This window comes from Hyperolius riggenbachi, chromosome 4, assembly GCF_040937935.1.
Source record: "Hyperolius riggenbachi isolate aHypRig1 chromosome 4, aHypRig1.pri, whole genome shotgun sequence".
Taxonomy (NCBI): domain Eukaryota; kingdom Metazoa; phylum Chordata; class Amphibia; order Anura; family Hyperoliidae; genus Hyperolius; species Hyperolius riggenbachi.
In genome coordinates this window covers 70,353,868-70,374,608 of record NC_090649.1, presented here as the reverse complement: position 1 = coordinate 70,374,608, position 20,741 = coordinate 70,353,868, and the positions used below count along the sequence as shown (strand labels likewise).

Below are 20,741 nucleotides of genomic sequence, written 5' to 3'. Positions count from 1 at the left end.
TGGCACAGCTGAGGGCTCAAATTACAACTTGTGCTTAGGCACAGATGAGAGGGAATTAGACAGGTTATACTCTCTAAATATATATAGGGTGCATTTCTCTGTGTTTTCATTTTCTCCTGTGCGAGAGTTCAGCTCCACTTTTAGATGTCTTTGAGTCTCTACTTGTTCTGGGTCATCATAAGCTGTCTTTACTGATGTGATTGTGGAGCCAAGCAGAGTGTGATGATGTAACCCTGTGACTCTTACCCAGACCTGGGGAAAATACATTTTCATTCACACTTACTAACTATAAAAGAGTTGCTGAATGGAACCAGCTCAGAAGTACGATCAACTCACCATAGTGCAAAGTAGTAAAAAAGAGTTTATCATGTACACAGTAACTAACTCTGCAGAGTGTAAATAATAATAATAATAATAATTCCTTTTTTTGTATAGCGCCTTTCTCCTGTCGGACTCAAAGCGCTTGCGAGGCAGCCACTAGAGCGCACTCAGTAGGCAGTAGCAGTGTTAGGGAGACTTGTCCAATGAACTCCTTACTGAATAGGTGCTGGCTTACCGAGTCGGAAGAGCCAGGATTTGAACCCAGGACTCCTACATCAGAGGCAGAGCCCTTAACCATTACACTATCCAGCCACTAAATATACTAAACACACTGTTACATAACAGTGTGTTATCATCATCTTCTTGTCTCTGCAGTCTCCACAATCAGACCCGTTCTGAAACACTGGTGCTCTCCTGCCTCCCCCCTCCGCATTTACTGTCAGACTCCTCACACAGCACAACAAGCTGCTTTTCCCCAATGATGGCCGCTACACCTCACTCTCCTCTCACTTCTCCTCCTACTCTGACTGCATGCTGTTAGTGTAATCACAGTACAAACATGCTGTCCCTGTAATCTCTGCACCTGATGCAAAATGTTTCACCTTGCTTCATGAGAGAACCGGCCCTGCCCGTTCATTTGCATGCATGACTGTCCCCATCCAGATAATGTGTAAATAGGTTTTGAGCTGAAGGAAGTATTTTTAATCTGCAGGCCTGTGGTTTTTCTTTAGCAAATATTGGCATCAATTCACTAAGAACAGTTCAGTAAAATTATTTAAGTCTGTAAAATACCGCATTTGGTATTTTACACTTTTTGGTATCTTACCCAGCATCCCTTTAGCAGCCACTAGAGGGAGCTCTTCTGTATACCAGTATATAGATATACACATCTAAAGGGATACAAAAAAGCCTTTTTACAGGTCTCCTGCTCTGCCATTCTAAAGTCCTGCCCTGCAGAGTATCAGATCAAATGGGGTGGGAAGCAGGGCTGTGTGGCTCTCCCTATTGGCTGTCTTGTCTGCTTCATCTTTCAGTGTTACCGCATGTGAGTTACCGGCTGGTCAGAGCTGGAAATAAGTACCGAACACTTTAACTTGTTTTTCCGAATGCTTTAATCTTTGTGAATTAAATTTCTTGCAATAACTTGAGGTATTTACCACACAAGCCGGTAAAATACCTCTCTAGTCGGTAATTTTACTTTTTAGTGCGATAATGGTTTAACTGAACTGGCATTTGTGGGCAAGGTGATTGGTAAAATCAGCGGTTTTCTGCATTACCAAATGCTTAGTGAAATGATGTCTCTGTCTTTTCTTTTCCATTAAGTTTATTTAAAAAAAAAAAAAAAGTAGGCGATTTCATTAAACATTGACGTAAGAAACATGCATAAAATCACAATGTTATATAGTGGCATATAACATCTGCTGTGTTAAAGGAATCATCAGCCAAGTTTAGCTAAAATCTGATTTACTTACCTGGGGCTTTCTCCAGCCCCTCGCAGCTGTCTATGCCACGGTGTGCGCTTCATACTCAGCCGCTGGTCCGGGGTCCCCGCATGGTGCAGAGGCCGACCTCGAGGTCGCCCTTACTGCGCCTGCGTAAAGCGCTGCTGTCAGTCAATCCCACGGTGTCCGCGGCATACTGCGCAGGTGCAGTAGTTCTGTGCCTGCGCAGTATGCCATGGACAATGTGGGATTGACTGACAGTGGCGTTTCACGCATGCGCAGTAAGGACGACCTCCAGGTTGGCCTCTGCAGCATGCGGGGACCCCGGACCAGCGTCTGCGTATGGAGTGCACACCGTGGCATAGACAGCTGCGAGGGGCTGGAGAAAGCCCCAGGTAAGTAAATCAGATTTTAGCTAAACTTGGCTGATGATTCCTTTAAGTAAATTCCAGTGGTAACAACATTTGTGCAAGATGGTAGAAAAAAGTCCCGACTGAGTATTATAACAAAATCATACATGTGGAGGTGGGTGGGTCAAGTTAAGTATACACAAATGTTGGTATTATTATTATTATTATTATATAATAATAGTAAGTGGCTCTAAACTTTTTTTTTCTTGTGCCAAAATACTACTGTATATAGCAATAAATAATATAGGATGTGATAAACAATCATAAATAAGTAAGTACGTACCCCAACATTGGAGTGGAAGAGGACTTCACTTATTTGAGCTTGCATTCTACTGTAAGCTATAAAACAGATTGATTATGGTCCCATATGCCTAACCAATCGATCTTTTTCTGACTGAAACGCTATCGAATAGTGATCGATTCCTACCCGCCTACACAGCAAAGTCAGCTTCAGTAGATTTAATCAGAATGAGTTTGCATTACTAACTCTGTCTCTGTGAGCTTTAGAAGGAGGCAGAAACAAGAAGTTGGTGAGGTCACATGTGCTGAGTAGGCCACACCCACTCTCCTAGCAGCTCTACACAGCAAAGTCTCAAGTATCCAGCACCAGCGGGGATCACTTGATGCCGGATACATGTGCTTGCGGGTTGCTTGAGCAGGATAAAATACTCACCAAGCCTCTAACGCCATCTTCTAGCCTTCCTGTAGCTCCTAGTGTGCTGCTAGTGGCTCTCCATCATCCTCAGTCTACGGCTCCCTGTGTGTCACCTGACCCGCATCAGGTCAGGTGACACGCCGGGAGCCGTGAACAAACACTGGAAAGGCGCTAGAAGCTACAGGAAGGCTAGAAGATGGCCCTGGAGCCTCAGTGATTATTTTATGCAGGGATGGTCATAGTCAGCCAACTTCGCTACGCTGGAACTACGCGTAGTTTTACGCAATTACGCTTCGCCAAACTACGGCTTTGAAATCAAAGATTCGCTACGTATGCATTTTGTATTTACTATATAAACTTCACTGAAATCAAACCGTGGACAGTACAATACATCTGTTATGTAAGTAGAGAAAGTAGTTATCTACTGTACTTATATATGTGTTTTTTTTTCTTGGCATAGTATGGCTGTCCCTGCTGCTTTAAAGGTTATTAGTGTCATGTAATTTCTGGGTAATAATCCCTCCGCAACCCCTCCCTAATGCAATTAGTGGGAAATTGTACTAAAAGGTAATGCTCAGTTCTGAGCCGTATTCTGAGCTTTGCAGAACAGAGAGGCTCTGTGTTAGGAAGCCATACTAGTAATAATACAGAGATCACACGACAGCATGTTTACCCATGCAAACACTCCGAGGATTGTTCCTGCTTTCACATAGTAAAATACCTGCAAACCACTTCTAACCACCTCTGCTTATACTGCTCCTCAGATCAGCAATAACCCTGCAGGGGAAATCAGTGGGTATATACTGTATCGAAGGCATCTCATATTTTAATACATATGATAGTAAATCTGCATTAATTAGCAATCTACTAGGTTTTGTGGATTACACAACTGTATTTTTGCTGTAATATACCTGGCTGGCTGACAGGGGCTTAAAGAGGAAGGGCCCGTTCACACTGCACGCGTTTCCAGCCGCGTTTTGGAAACGCGCGCAGGTGGCCAAAACGCACGACATCAGACATTGCATAGAGTGCAATGTCTGATGTTCACACTGCATGCGTTCCGGACCTGTGCGGTCCGGGAACGCATGCTGCACGCAGATTTTGCAAAAACGCGTGGCTGTCCCATTCACTTTTCAGTGATGGGATCAGCCACGCAACGCACACAAACGCGGATGGCCATGCGTTCGTACGCGTTGCGGTCCGCACGCGTTCCGCACGCATGGCCATCCGCATTTCTGATCTGAACGGGCCTGAAGTGTCGCAAAAATCTTAACATTTAAAACACATACAAATAAGAAGTACATTTCTTCCAGAGTAAAATGAGCCATAAATGACTTTTCTCCTATGTTGCTGTCACTTACAGAAGGGAGTAGAAATCTGACATTACCGACAGGTTTTGGGCTAGTCCATCTCTTCATGGGGGATTCTCAGCATGGCCTTTATTCTTTATATAGACATTCCCTGAAAAAGATTTATACAATAATGCTGGACAGCCTCCCTGCTCACCGTACACTTTTTTGGACAGAGACACTGCCATTCACTAAGTGCTTTTAACACTAAAGAAATCCCTAAGAACCCCCTATGAGAAGATGGGCTAGTCCAAAATCTGTCGGTAATGTCAAATTTCTACTACCTACTGTAAGTGACAGCAACATAGGAGAAAAGTCATGTGTGGCTCCTTTAACTCCGGAAGAAAAGTACTTCTTATTTGTGTATGTTTACATGTATTTTAAATTTTAAGATTTTCGCGACACAGGTCCTTTAACTGCCCCACTCGCACAGATCTACTGATCATCCCGCCCTCCCCCTTTCTCCAAGTATACTGCTGATCTCCACAGGCACCTGCCAGGGGTGTAACAATAGACCCTGCAAGGGATGCAGCTGCAGGGGGCCCAAAAGCCACAGGGTGCCCCGTCCTGAGAGACTGACAACTAAGGGCAAGGAGAGATAAAGCTTTCTGCTCCCTGCACAATTGTTCTAATGACTGCATCTGCTCAGCCACTGATAGGGAATCATACAAAGTTTTGCAGACAAAGATTAGTAGACAGTCCCTATTAAGCATGCAGCAGGCTCTTGTGTACAGCGTCCTGCCCCTAACCTCGTCTCTACCCCTCCCCAAGTGCTGTGCTCTGTAGTGATGCTGGAGGAGTCTGTAGACCCAGTTCTGCTCCATCAGAGATGGACAGAGTGAATGTAGTAAGCTGAGGCTGGGAGCACACTCATCTGTAATTTTTTTGTATGTGTTTTCTGTACTCCACGTGTGTCTGTATGTGTAAAAACATGCATGTTGCATCACATAAGCTAATCTAATTAATAGAGAAAATGTGTGCAGTGCTTCACTGCTGTTTGTTTTTATCTGCATGGGGAAAACACATTCAAGTGTGCACAAGCTTATTGATTAACATTGGTTCTCAGTTTACTGTACCTGTGCAGAAAGTGTGTGTGTGTGTGTGTGTGTGGAGGGGGGGGGGATCTGGTTGTTTGGCTGAAGGGGGGCCTATCCAAAGTTTTGCAGGGAGGCCCAGTGATTTCTAGTTACTCCCTTGGCACCTGCTCCTTTGTGTAATGCACAGCAGCATAACAGGTCCTTTTCAACTGTGCAGCCAATCAGCATGTGGTTTCCATCCCGGTCACATTACCTGCAGAGACTGGAGCCTCAAGGTGAAAGGCTGTGTGGCGATGAGTTGCAGTGAAGAGCATGGAAGAAGACCTTTCCTGCCACTGGCAGCAGGTAATGTATAACACTTGTTAGTAAGATCCAGGGTTGCTCACCAGGACTCTCGAATTCGAATGTACCCAAAAATTCGGGTAGATTTTCATGGTTGCCGAAGGCGAATCCAAAGCCGAATTTCGATGCGGATGGTGAATTCGAATTCGAAGTTACCTGAATAGTGCCTCTCGAATTCGGCCAAATGATCGCAAATTCGGGTTCGGTTCATTATTCAGGGGATGACGTCATTGGGCCAATCAGAAGGCCTCCAGTCGAGGCCCTAGCAACCCCTAGCAACCAATCAGAGGAGGGGAGCCTGGCCCTCCCCTACTCTATATAAGGCGGCCCTTCCTTGCTTGTGACTCTGCGGTACTGAGAGGCTTCTCCAGTGCTGCTGCTCGTCATTGCAATTTACAAGTGCTTTCCTTGTGCTAAACCCAGCGTTTTGCTTCCTAACACCTCCTGAACACATTTATTGTACTCATTTGTAGATGGCTAGCAATTTGATTGTTTTTAGTCAGCTAGTGTATACTGTATATACTGTGCTAGGCTAGTGTTAGGTCTGTGTGCAGGCTAGGCCTGCTAGCCTAGGTAGCCTTAGCCTACTAGCTTAGTTAGGTTAGGGATTAACGTTAGTTGTGTACTAGTACTAGTTTAGTTAATTTGTACTGCTGTAGTCTGTTAGTTTATTAGCTTCAGTACTGTGACTGACTGTGTACAGGCCAGCAAGCATCTGTTGTGATCTGTGACTGTCATCTGCCCGACCCTATTGATTGCGTCCGTGTTTCACCGACTTTGATTGTCACTGTCTGTCACACGAGGTAGTTAATGACTACTGTAGACTACACTACTGTTAGTACTACTACTATTTAAATAAAAAAAATAATTTTTGTTGCCACTCACCACCAGTCGTCACCACCAACCCAGACTCTTTATTAAAGTTTACACCCTTTCCCGCCCTTTTCTACACATATATATATTTTTTTCTTATTGTATTTGTATAATTGTACAATGACTGGCAGAGGTAGAGGGCGAGGCACTACCAGGAGAGGCAGCACCATTGCAGCAGCCACTGCCAGCAGCAGCAGGTCTGGGACTGGTCCACCGCCAGCCACTGACCACAGGTAGGAGGGAGCAGAGGTGCAACAGCAGCGTGTTGCGCCCATCTTTGAGACGAGTCGTTGCCCACGGCCCATTGGGGAGAGTCAGGTGCAGGCTGTGGTGGAAATGATGGCGGAGCAGCAAGCCACCATTTTCAGCAAGACCTCCAGCACCAGCGAGACCAGTGCCACGACCACCAGCACTCTGGTTCATAGCAGGCCTCCACCACCGCTTGAGGTCATGTCGACCCCAGCGACCAGCCATGCGCCACTAGCTATTACGCTACTACAATAGCTATATACTGTTGTAAAAAAAAAAAAAAAACATCAGAGGTGTCTGGGTTGAAAACTGTGCTGTCCCAGTTGTGCATTGGACACAATGTGGGCTTCACGACTGCTGTCCGGAACCTCCTGCAATTGGTGTTTATTACTACAGCCATGGTACCAACGCTAGGGACCTCGGCCTTCTACATTGCCTGCTGCCACACATCACTCCTCCTCCTCCTGCTGCTGTATTTAACCTCCTGCTGTCTGTGTTCCCATCTCCAGGGTCCACAGAATTATGCGCTGCTGCCATGCGCCAATAGCTATTACGCCACTACAATAGCTACATAAGAAAAAAAAATCTGAGGTGTCTGGGTTGAAAACTGTGCTGTCCCAGTTGTGCATTGGGCACAATGTGGGCTTCACGACTGCTGTCCGGAACCTCCTGCTGTTGGTGTTTATAACTACAGCCGTGGTACCACCGCTAGGTACCATTGGCCCGTTACATTGCCTGCTGCCACACGTCACTCCTCCTCCTCCTCCTGCTGCTGCTGCTGCTGTATTTAACCTCCTGCTGTCTGTGTACCCACCGCCAGGGTCCACAGAATACATTGCCTGCTGCCAAACGTCACTCCTCCTCCTCCTGCTGTATTTATCCTCCTGCTGTCTGTGTTCCCACCGCCAGGGTCCACAGAATACATTGCCTGCTGCCAAACGTTACTCCTCCTCCTCCTGCTGTATTTATCCTCCTGCTGTCTGTGCCCACGGTGAAGACCGTGAAGAAGAATAAACAAGAAATGCAGAAAAAAAAAAGTTTTCCATTTATTTTATTTTTTTTAAATTACACCTATTTAAATGTGATTTCCCTTTAAAAAAAAAAAAACACCCGAATTCAGTTACCGATCACGAACCGAATTCAAATTCGAATTCGATTCGGTAGTTGCGATCAAATTCGAACCCGAATTTTCCCCGGACCCGAATTCGAATGTACTTGAATCGAATTTGGGTACCTTCGATCATGCCTGGTAGGATCTCTACACAGACCACCAATCATGCTGTGCTGCAGAGGACAGCAAATGAACAGATGCAATTAATGCAACAGGTACAGCCATACTATCCTGGGAAAAAAAAACACATATATAAGTAGATAAATACTTGTTCTACTTACATACCATATGTATTATACTGTCCACGTTTTGATTTCAGTGAGTTTTATATAGTAAATAAAGGGAAAACTGTTCCTGGTGTTTTCCATTTTTATTCTCTCTGACTGCAGCCAATCCTGATGTAATTTCCACCCTTATTCTTTTTTCTCCTAGCAACTGCATTGTCATATCTAGCTTGCATTGTAAACACATGTGGAGCACAGCATAGATTGTATTTCATCAGCTCACTGAACTGCCCTGAGCCAATGTGGGAGGGATGATGACAAGCTTCCTTCTTTTCGGCAATATACCAAATAGAGCCAGGCTGACTGAGATAAGATTTATTACAGCAGAAACATTTCTGATTAGACTGGAATGCTTGCAATGAAGGGTAAGGTTGTAGGCCAGGCCCGGATTTACCTCCGAGGAGCCTATAGGCACAGATGTCCTGGCACCTTAGATTTTGCCCTCTAGGAATCTACAAACCCCCTCCGAACCGCACCACAAGTGTGCTGGCTGCCCCAGCTGCCACTTCTCCCTTACTTCCCTTGCCCATCATAGGTAGCTACAGGTGTCCCTTAGTATTAGGTAGCCAGACGTACCTTCAACATTAAGTAGCTAGAGATACCCCCAAGTATTAAGTAGTTAAGGAACCTCAATATTAAGTAACCAGAGGTGTCCACAAGTATTAGGTAGCTAGTGGTGCCTCTGACTGAAGGGAGATCTTGTCAGTTGAATGCTGAGAGCTGGATGAGTCTTTACTATCTCATCAGGACTCAGGACCCTACAGCATAGGGAAGGAGGGAGGGAGGCACTTGGGGAGGGGATTGAGCCGCCGTTCCATCATCAGGCGCCTGTAAGCATGTGCCTACAGTGCCTTATTGTAAATCCAGCCCTGTTGTAGGCTGAATAATGAACACAGAGCAGTAGATAAATGGAATTTGATTTTATGGCTGACAATCACGCATTTTAGGGCCAGTAAGTCGGCTGAGATGCAAATTCCCTGTCCCTTCAGTTTTCAGGGTGGAGAAAGCTGGAGTCACTTTTAGTCCACTACTGTTCCTAAGCGGTTTTACTACCCTCCAATTACCACAAACAATGAGCTGTGTTCATTGTGATCATGCCCAATGACTACAAATCCAGGAAAACTGTTTTATTAGTTTAAAGCTATGATGGGTTGTTGACTATGCAAACAGGCGGTGGAGACGATGTTCTCAGTCTTGTTTAACAGTTATGACATCTGCAAACCACATTAAATGACAAGCAAGTCAAACTAATCTCCTGTCTTAGAATAATCTGCCACAGACAAGCCAACCCCTCCTGCTGCCTGCTGTCCTATTGTAGGACGGGTACCTATTATTGCATTTATCTTAACGCATGTCATTCCCATGTAAGCGTGCTACAAAAGAGAATGCTCTGTCTTTTATACACATTATTACAGTTTTGGTCAGCAGCATAGTGTGATGCTGGGAATACCCCATGAGATTTTTTGGCAGATAGATGGTTCGATAGATAATTTCCGACACGTCCGATCTGATTTTCGATCGTTTTTCTGATCGATTTCTCATAGAAGTGAATGGAAATCGATCAGAAAAATGATTGAACAGTAAATCTGCTGAAAATCTCATTGTGTATTCCCAGCATAAGATACATCTTGAGTCTCATAAGGCCTTTTTTCTTTGACCTGCTGACAGGCAGTGAATTCACCGCCTGTCAGCTGCTCCCATCCACCAGCCGGGCACTTGTTAGCAAGGGAGGCTTCAGGGCAGCAACAATTAGAGGACATCAAGAAGTGACTCCCCAAATGTACCCCTCCTCGCACTCCCGGTACCCCCCTCCCTAAATACATGGCACCGCTTCACTCACCTGCTCTCAGCATTCCAGCAATGGGATCTCCATCCGCCCGTCCAGCTGCCTGTATCCATGGCTACAGTGGTGCCTCATGTTACCTGTTACGTGCTGCCGGGTCACATGAGGAGCCGCTGTAGTCAGAGAGGAAGCAGGACTTCATGTGTGGCTGGTGATCCCATCCCTAATCCGCTGAGAGCGGGTGAGTGACACAGCACCGGTGCAGCACATACCTGGCATCCTGGGAAATTTGCCAGGTTGCTGCGGGCCAGCAGGGAGAAGATGCTGTCTTGGAGGAAGCAGATGGAGGTAAGAGTAGTGTCAGTGCCTGCAATGCACAGTCCGATGTGTCTCTCCCCTCTGTTCCAGCTTTACACACACATGGGCTGCTTACCACTGGCTGCTGGGGTGGATGTCACAACTTGCGTGGGACGTTGGCTGTTGCTGCTGTTGGGAGTGCTGTTCACAGCGGAGGTCTGTGAGAAACTCATGATGGGCTCACGAAACGTGGTGAACGAACTGCAGTGGCAGTCTGACTGTCTGTAAATAGTAACTGAAGTGAATCACTGGCTAACAAGCTGAATAATACCAGTGAGCAGTGAGCAGTACAACCTACCTGAAGGGTATCACTGGGTAATGAGATGATTAATACCAGGGAGCAGAGTACAACGTAACTGAAGAGTATCACTGGGTAATGAGATGACTAATACCAGTGAGCAGTGAGCACAGACACAGTACAACCTAAGTGAAGGCTATCCCTGGGTAATGAGATGACTAATACCAGTGAGCAGTGAGCACAGTACACAATGTCACTCACGAAACTTACTGAATGAACAGCACTGGCAGTGCCAGTGTGACTGTAAGTAGTAGCTGAAGTGTATGACTGGCTAGCTGAAAACAAGTGAGCAGTAGACTTTGAACCTTCCTGCCTGCACTAAACACACTAATCACCAGTACACTCTGACTACACTACAGCAATGACTCACTGGCTAGCTAACTAAATACAACTGACAAGTACAATATAAGAGCACTGTTAGGAGTAAAAACGCTGGGTTGACACAGAAAACATGCTTGCTGAAGGAACAATGGCCTGGAGATGATCCTCTCAGTACCAGAGTCTAGCAAGGACAGAGCTTTTCCATCATGGCTGCCGCTTTATATGCAGGAGGGGAGGGCATAGCCTCCCCTCCTGTGATTGGTTGCTAGGGCCTGGCTGTGGGCCTCTGATTGGCCCAGGGAAGTAACTTCCGCCTACCTCCGCTATTCACGACCTAACCATGAGTTCTGCGCCGTTTTCACGAACGTGAATACGTTCATTCACGGTCTGCCGAAGCGGATTTTAGTGAATGAAAATTGATCCACGGCGATGAATACCCATGGCGGATAGCTGAAAAATGGTCATGGAATCATGGCAAGTTGTGATCACGACCTCCATCCGAGCATCACTGCCTAGCAGATTTCTTCGCCCGAGCGACAGCCAAGAGCATTGCTCTCCCCATTTACCCTGCCTGCTGCTGTGTGACGTCACTCACATACTTCTCCGTCGGCCCTAAACACCCCTCCTCCCTGCATAACAACAGAACACATTGCTAGCCTGGAGGATAGCGATGCGCCTGAGCAGCCTCAGCTCTGCAATTTTGCCTGAGGGATCAGGTCCCGACCCCCACAGTGCAGCAGGCCTCATACGTGTGTATGAGGCTTTAATGTATACTTCTGCTATAAGAACGACACGCCCTGGAAAGATGCAGTCTACAAAGCCGGGGGAGAGAGGAGGCGGGTCCAATTGCCCTCACAGTTGAAGTCACTCCTCAGCTGCTGGGATTCAGTGATAAATGATTATCATACAGAGAGGAAAAAGCTGGTACTGCAGTACTGCACAGGGCAACCATCGGGGGGGACAACTGACACTGCAGTGAGGGGCCCAGGGCTTCTGGGGGCCCCGGGCCCCCCAAAGCGCTGGAAGAACCGCATGTGCTAGCTGCGGGCCTGTGGCTCACTAACCAGCACACCACGTTCCAGCACTGAGAGAAGAGTGACATCAGCGCTTGAATGTGGGGAGCAGATGAGTGAGCCCGCTACAGCAGACTTTCTATACTGGGGCACCACCTATATCTGCCTACAGACTACCTATACTGGGCCACCATTTATACCTGGCTACCTATACTGGGGCTGGAACCACCTATACCTAGCTACCTATACTGGGGCACCACCTATACCTGGCTACCTATACTGGGGCACCACCTATACTTGGCTACCTTTAACTGAGGGCACCACCTGTACCTAGCTACCTATACTAGGGCACCACCTATACTTGGCTTCTTATACTGGGGCGCCTATAGCTTGCTATCTATTATGGGAGCACCTGTACCTGGATAACCTATACTGGTGCAGGGAGGACTGGGACCTTTTGGCCTAGAGGGAAAACACAAACTAGAAGCCCGTTATCACGGCAGCCCAAGCCCAAATGACATCACACACGTGTCCCTCGTGCTATATGCCAATAGTCACATGGGAAATACAGTAACAACACTTGAGGGACAGCGTGGCAGGTAAAGTATAATGCACTGGCACCGGTGGGGGGGGGGGGGGGGGGTACATAATACATTTTGAGTTACAAAGGCTGGGGTTTCCGTCACGTTCAGAATTTATCATCAGAATTCACCTGCAAGCAGGCCTTCTGGAGTCGAGTGACTGTTAAAAACTTTTCAACCTAGACAATACCCTATGTAGCTGTGCACATGCAGTCATTTTAACAATGGTGAAAGACTAGACAGATTTTTTTTCCCATGGACTCTGCAGGCAAGCCTCTGCTCTGCATCATGCTGTGCATATTTACCAGCTTGCCCGCCCTCTAATTGCTCTGTAATTGGGCTTTGATTTCCCTCATCCAGCCCAGTGGTTCACATTGCCTTATACAAAAACATGAAAGCGCCAGGCACTGTACCAGCCCTAACTCATTAAGTGAGAGGCAGCCTGGGGGGAAATCTCCCCCCTTCCCCCCTGGCCAGTTCTCCCATGTGCACAACCCATACCAGGCTACCTATACTGGGAGCAACTAAACCAGGCTATCTATACCATGGCACCACCTATAATTGAATACCTATACTGGGGCACCTGTATTTTGCTGGCCTATACTGGGGCACCATGCTACCTATACTGGGGGCATCTACACCAGTGACCAGGCTACCTATACTGGGGCACCACCTATAGCTGGGTACTTATACTGGGGGAACCTATACCTGACTGCCTATACTGGGGACACCTATGCCTGGATACCTATACCTGGCTAGGACAAGGGGACGAGCTGAGACAGAAGGGGACAAGAGATAACATGGGGATAAAAAAGGCACAGGGTGAACAGAGACGGAGAAAAGAGGAACAGGGAGAAAAGAGATGAGACGGGAACAAGAGGTCACACAGGGGGACACAAAAGAGGCACAAACTGAGGTGAGACAGAGGTAGACGAAAGAGGCACAGGAAGAAAAGAGAAAGTTGCTAGTATTTGGCTCCACCCACAACATGCCATGGTCACGGCCACTTTTTGCCGCATCACGCTGTGCATGCACTTCGCGCACGGACACGGGGTGGGGTAGCTAGTGGGCAAGCACAGCAACCAGGGGGGGGGGGGGGGGGGCACGCCTGATGATGTGTGAGGGGCCCCAAAATTTCTGATGGCGGCCCTGGTACTGCAGTTAGTGTTGGGCGAACAGTGTTCGCCACTGTTCGGGTTCGCCCGGATTTTGGGCTGTTCGAGTTCGGTTCGGGCTCCGCTGGACACCTCGTGGTGTTCGACCATGCGTTCGGCCATGCGGTCGAACGTATGTTCGTCCTGACAGCGCATGGCCGAACGTTCCCCGAATGTTCGGCTCGCGCTGTGATTGGCCGAGCAGGTCACGTGGTTTGGGCTCGAACACGCGGCTCGCACTGCGATTGGCCGAGCGGGTCACGTGGTTCGGGTAAATAAATACCCGAACCGCGTCATTTCTCCGCCACTTGAAGTTGGGTTTAGCTTTGGGTAGGCAGGCAGGTTAGACTCTCTCACCAGCTAGGCTAGCCAGGGCCCCCCCAGCCTCCTAGTCATACTACTGTAGTGCCAGTCAGCGTGCTTGTACTGCTGGGATCAGTAGTACTTCCGCCACCAGTATATAGCATTGTCTATTGCCACTGTACTGCCAGTCAGCGTGTACTGCTGGGATCAGTAGTACTTCCGTCCGTCACCAGTATATACTATATAGCATTGTCTTATTGCCACTGTACTGCCACAGTCAGCGTGTACTGCTGGGATCAGTAGTACTTCCGTCCGTCACCAGTATATAGCATACTATATAGCATTGTCTTATTGCCACTGTATTGCCACAGTCAGCGTGTACTGCTGGGATCAGTAGTACTTCCGTCCGTCACCAGTGTTTGTATAGCATACTATATAGCATTGTCTTATTGCCACTGTACTGCCACAGTCAGCGTGTACTGCTGGGATCAGTAGTACTCCCGTCCGTCACCAGTATATAGCATACTATATAGCATTGTCTTATTGCCACTGTATTGCCACAGTCAGCGTGTACTGCTGGGATCAGTAGTACTTCCGTCCATCACCAGTGTATAGCATACTATATAGCATTGTCTTATTGCCACTGTACTGCCACAGTCAGCGTGTACTGCTGGGATCAGTAGTACTTCCGTCCGTCACCAGTGTATAGCATACTATATAGCAAAAAAAATAGTTTCCTCTTATACCCACCCCCCCCTGTCCACATACCCTGAAAATTTGGTCTATGTTACATGTAAGGAGGCTTTGCAAAGAAGGAAAGTTCGGGTCCCCATTGACTTCCATTATGTTCGGTGTTCGGCACGAACGTACCGAACATCGGGACACCGTTCGGCCGAACATTCTCGAACCCGAACATCTGGATGTTCGCCCAACACTAACTGCAGTACACATGTTGGTTCAAAAGGATGAGTCTTAGGGAGTTTGTAATACTGGTAGTCACAAATCAGCACAATGGTGTACTCAGGATCTGTGGTTTAGCAAAACTATTGCTAGGCAGACCATCTCTGCCTCGCTGCCCCACAGACGCACCACAACAAATTTGTATGTCATTTTATCTCCATTCATGCGCAGAAGCTCAGTATGAATAGCCTGGTGGAATAAAGCAGTCTCAATCACTCGGTAGTTCAGGAAGTACAAAGCTGTGATGTATTTCCTCTTCCTTGAGCGGTATAGTACTGCCCTTTTTATTACTACTTCCTCTTTAAAGTAGTCTAAGCTTTTAAATGCTTTTAAATGCCAACACTTTACCAAACGCAATGAACCGCTTACAATTGACTTCACTAAACGACATGTCATTTGAAATCGTTTGGTGTTCCGTGTTTGAAAGCACACAAACTCAGGCATCAAACAGACGTCCTTGTGAATAGTAAATAGCTTGCGTTTTTTTCTGGGGAGAGAGAGGAGGCGGGGCCAGGCGCCAGGAGTCGGGTGATGCATAACTTTCTTTTCCTTGCAGGCTGACAGATTTTTGTATTTACTATGGAGGTCCTCTTAAAGCAAAAAGGTAGTGCTAGACCATGACATTTCTTACCTTTGCTGGATGCTTACTGAAGGAAAAAAAGCGCTACCTTCCATTTAGTAAAATGTCAATTCATCAAGGCTGTTATCGCATGAAAAGCTGAAATTACCGAGCAGTGAGGTAAACTACTGACTTGTGCAGTAAACACCTCCAACACATGTTAGCAAATGTCAATTCATGAAGATAAAGACCAGTATCATGTTTGATAATTACAGTTGTGGCATGTCGAAAACAGTGCAGAGACTGTAAAGGGAGCAGAGAGGGATAACCTATGATTGACAGGAGCAGAGAACCAATAGCAACAACCTCTTTCTCCTGCAAGTCCCTGTGATAGGACTCAATGCCTTCTCCGGAGGGTCCAGCTTTTCTACCCCCCAGCAAGGCCGGATTTAGGCCAAGGCCAAGGCCTAGGGCACCACAGAAGCAAGGGCACCAAAGCAGCAGGCTAAACTGGTGCGGCACTTGCAAGCTTGCAAGTTGCAAATGCTGCAATGCAGGGAGATCAGGTGAGCGCCCGACTGCGGTACTCTGCTGCTAGCTGCCTGTGCCACCTTGCTCTCTGTGCACGTTTGCATTGTGGCCGGTGGCTATGGACTTGGGCAGCATCGGAGATGGAAAGAGGAAGCTTCTGCACTGGAGACGAGCAATGAGTGACACTAATGGCTGCTGCGGTGTGAAGGCGAGCTGGCTACCTTTACTGAAAGGGGGGGGGGGGATTAAGGGAGTCATCTGGCTACCTTTACTGGAGAGAAAAGGGGAGGGGTCACCTGGCTATCAATACTGGGGGGGGGGGGGGGAGTCATCAGGCTACCTATACTACCTATACTAGAGGGAAGGGGGGAGGGGTCATCTGGCTACCTATACTGGAGGGAAGGGCCATCTTGCTACCTATACTGAAAGGGGGCGATTGGTGACAGTGGCCTTGGGCGGTAAAGAGTACAAATCCAGCCCTGCCCCTCAGGCAGTGAGCAGAGAGATCGGAAAAATTGAGGCATCCCCTGCAGCCGTTCGGCCATTTCACCCCTTAGGTTCCTGTTTGAAGATACAGAGGAGCTAGTGGGGAAATCACCTAAGCATGGCATGTGTAATGTCTTTCGAAAGTTCATCTAAGCTGTGGCAGTTAAATGAAATGTCAAGAAAGACTGATAGACAGATTCAGAGCGAGCAGAGGCAGTATAACAAACATGTACATTCTAAAGGGATGTCAGGATGCCTAGTAATATTGTAATGCCCTCACTGCACGGAACAGCTTGTAACAACACAGAGACAGCTACACACTGTCTTCTGCTGTTACCGAACAGGTTTTTGTGAATTGACGTATAGTATTTCTACCGAACTTCTACAGCACCTGTGAAAATATTGATAAATTAGCAAAAAAAAGTCTAAAATACCAAATGTGGTGTTTTCCCAACTTGTTTTTTGTTTTTTTTATCGTACAGCCTTTAATGAATTGACGCCTATGTGTCACCAGCTTGCACAATTTTGAAAATATTCGGATTTTGCAATATTGCTTAATTTGTCTCATCTCTAAATACTGTATATGCCCCTATAAGTGTCACCCAATGCTGTCATACATAGCACAGACTTTCTGGCTAAATGCAAAAACAGGGCTATTGTTGTGTTTGTTGTAATGATGCCTACAGCAACAAGATGCCTGAGTCAGTTCCATCCACTTGAAACCAACAGAAACAGACTCGGTACAGATGCTTAATGCAGTAAATTGGTTGCACTGATCCATGCGGCAGTGTGTATGGGAGAGAAAACGGCTGTAGCTATCGCTTTGTCACCATTTTCTAAATATTATTATTACCGTATATTTCTGTGTATAAGACGACTGGGCGTATAAGACGATACCCCAACTTTTCCAGTTAAAATATAGAGTTTGGGATATACTCGCCGTATAAGACTACCCCTCTTCCAACGCACACCAAATAAAATTAAAAAAAATAATATACTGGTGCTATGCATGAACAGATACTGGTGCTGTACTGTATGTGGTACCCAGTATATACCAGTGTATAGGCAATTGACTGGATGGATTGGTCAACTCTCCCTAAGTGGATTGGTCAGCTCTTGTTGTCTATCTGCTTACCAGAGCGATATGGAAGAATAGATCACACTGTACCCATAAAAAAACACGCCTCTTTCACCCTTCTGACCCGCCCTTGTATCCTATTTACCTCCTTCTCTGCCTCTCAGATCTCCAACATGTGCGCCTGCGCCACTTCACTACAGTCCCCAGCAGCGAGATCTGAGAGGCGGTAACAGGATAGGGTGCATCATCTGGCATCAATGACACCCGGCGTATAAGACGACCCCTGACTTTTCAGAAGATATTCAAGGGTTAAAAAGTAGTTTTATACGCCAGAATATACAGTATTCAGTATTTATATAGCGCTGACATCTTACAAAGCGCAGCACAGAGTATATTGTCTTGTCACTAACTGTTCCTCAGAGGGGCTCACAGTCTAATCCCTATCATAGTCACGTGCCTATGCAGGTAGTGTATGTATCGTAGACTAGGGCCAATTTTAGGGGGAAGCTTATTAACAAGATAGATAGATAGATAGATAGATAGATAGATAGATAGATAGATAGATAGATAGATAGATATTGTAAATAGGTAAGTAGATAGATAGATAGATAGATAGATAGATAGATAGATAGATAGATAGATAGATAGATAGATAGATAGATAGATAGATAGATAGATAGATACTGTAAATATGTAAGTAGATAGATAGATAGATAGATAGATAGATAGATAGATAGATAGATAGATAGATAGATAGATAGATAGATACTGTAAATAGGTAAGTAGATAGATAGATGGATAGATAGATAGATAGATAGATAGATAGATAGATAGATAGATAGATAGATACTGGAAATAGGTAAGTAGATAGATAGATAGATGGATAGATAGATAGATAGATAGATAGATAGATAGATAGATAGATAGATACTGTAAATAGGTAAGTAGATAGATAGATAGATAGATAGATAGATAGATAGATAGATAGATAGATAGATACTGTAAATAGGTAAGTAGATAGATAGATAGATAGATAGATAGATAGATAGATAGATAGATAGATAGATAGATAGATAGATAGATAGATAGATAGATAGATAGATAGATAGATGGATAGATGGATGGATGGATGGATGGATGGATGGATGGATGGATGGATAGATAGATAGATAGATAGATAGATAGATAGATAGATAGATAGATAGATAGATACTGGAAATAGATAGATAGCACAGTTTGCTTGAATGGCCTTATAAATTCAGTGTTGTAGTAAATCTTTATACACAATAAGAATGGCAGGTGTTGTATAATGAGCTGTCCAAGGACGTCACAGCTCAGCCTATAGAGATTACACTCACTCTCCCTCTATAAACCGCTGTGATCTTTCGTTTATATAGCATGTGCCATGTTTAGCCTTGGAATGTCTGTATGCTTTACATGCTGGCAGAGACCTGACTATGTGACCAGATCAGCTGCAAGGTGTGAAGAAAACTTTGGAAATAACATGTAGCTTATGTTTTGTTCTCTTTTTTCCCTGTAAAAATGCAAACTCCCTTAAAGTGGACCTGAACTCTTGCACAGGACAGAAGGAAAACAGAGAGAAATGCACCCTGTATGTATTTAGAGAGTTTAGCCTGTCTAATTCCCCCCTCCTCTGTGACTAATCACAAGTTGTAATTTGATCTCTCCCCGTGTCATCTGACTGCCATGGCAGATAAGCTCATTTAAAAGCACAGGATGTTAACAATAGGTCTGCTTCCATGAAAGCAGGATGTAGTCACACTGCAGATTCATTGTCGTACCAAGGATTCAGCTATGGTTGCCTTTCCAGCTGGGGTCATTTTCCCTCACATCCTCAAGATGTCTTGTCACAGAATGTAGATCATAAAACAGAACCGTGAGGTAGATTTTTAAAGCATAGATAACAAGTCAACAAGCGTGCAGCTCAAATGTTTGATTGGATTAGCTAGATGCATGTGTGTGATTCAGATACTACTGCAGCCATATAGACCAGCAGGGCTGCCAGGCAACTGGTAGTGTTTAAAGAGAGTCTGAAGCGAGAATAAATCTCGCTTCAGACCTCATAGTCAGCAGGGGCATGCGTGCCCCTGCTAAAACGGCGCTATCCCGCGGCTAAAGGGGGTCCCTTACTCCCCGAAATCCCCTCAGAACAGCGCATCCCCTCTTCCGGATTGAGGCAGGGCTAACCGCCGCAGCCCTGCCCCACGCGCGTCTGTCAGCGCGTATCTCCGCCTCTCCCCCGCCCCTCTCTGTCTTCCTTTGCTGAGAGGGGCGGGGGAGAGGCGGCGATGCGCCGCTGATAGACGGCGCTGAGAGGCAGGGCTGCAGCCGTCAGCCCTGCCTCTAGGAGCAGCAAAATCTACGACCAAGTTGGTCGTTGATTTTGCAGGGGAGGGGGAGTTGGGGGTGAAGGGACCCTCGTTTAGCCGCGGGATAGCGGCGTTTTAGCAGGGGCACACATGCCCCTGCTGACTATGAGACAAGAAGCGAGATTTATTCTCGCTTCAGTGTCTCTTTAAAAGGAAATAAATATGACAGCCTTCTTATCCCTCTCACTTCACCCCTAAAAAGACATTTTTCAATGACAGCCTCATGATTGAGCTCAAACGTTGACTTTGGGTACTGTAAGAAATGTTCAGCATTCCATAGCAAACACTCTACCATGATATGTTTTTTCCTATAAAGTAATCCACGTTCTCTCTTTCTCTTTTAGATTTGAGGCATGAGACACAAGATGCGTTTTCTGTGGATATTTATTTTGTCGCTGATAGCAGCGGGGGTGTCACCATCTGAAGGGACGGAGTCGTCATGGGGCTTATCGTCCTTACTGTCTTTCTTTGTAAGTATTTTAGACTGTATTTCGGTTGATCTTATCTCAAGCCTATGCTTTGAATTGGTTCTTTAAAGCAGACCCAAACCAAACATTTTTTAAATTCAAAATATTTAGTTGCACCACTCTGACACATACAAAGATAAATAAACACTCCTTCAAGCCTATGAGCATTTCAGTGCATGCTTTTCACCCATCTCTTTTCATAACTAGGGTTATACAGGTGGCAGCCATTACTTCTGAGCTTAGTATGAGGTTTTAGATCATGGGTGTGTTTGTCATCAACTACTCTCCCTCACAGGGGCATTGTCTATGTGAGATCTCACACAAGCAGAGAACACCTCCCCTGTGACATCATCAGTAGCAGCCTGTGATTCGTTTTTATCTCCTCCT

General features: G+C 46.1%; 1 protein-coding gene and 1 long non-coding RNA gene across 4 annotated transcripts in view; one reads left to right on the top strand and one right to left on the bottom strand.

The window, feature by feature from the left end:
- LOC137571282 (adhesion G protein-coupled receptor F5-like) overlaps nucleotides 1-20,741 on the top strand; it is a 299,361-nt gene that overhangs the window by 143,060 nt on the left and 135,560 nt on the right. For all 3 annotated transcript variants that reach the window (XM_068280195.1, XM_068280196.1, XM_068280194.1), the window contains exon 2: nucleotides 20,232-20,357. In XM_068280195.1, coding sequence (XP_068136296.1) covers nucleotides 20,241-20,357 — 117 coding nt within the window. In that variant the 5' untranslated portion in view covers nucleotides 20,232-20,240. The remainder of the gene's footprint in view (nucleotides 1-20,231; nucleotides 20,358-20,741) is intronic.
- LOC137571283 (uncharacterized) overlaps nucleotides 1-20,741 on the bottom strand; it is a 44,115-nt gene that overhangs the window by 12,123 nt on the left and 11,251 nt on the right. The window lies entirely within an intron of this gene.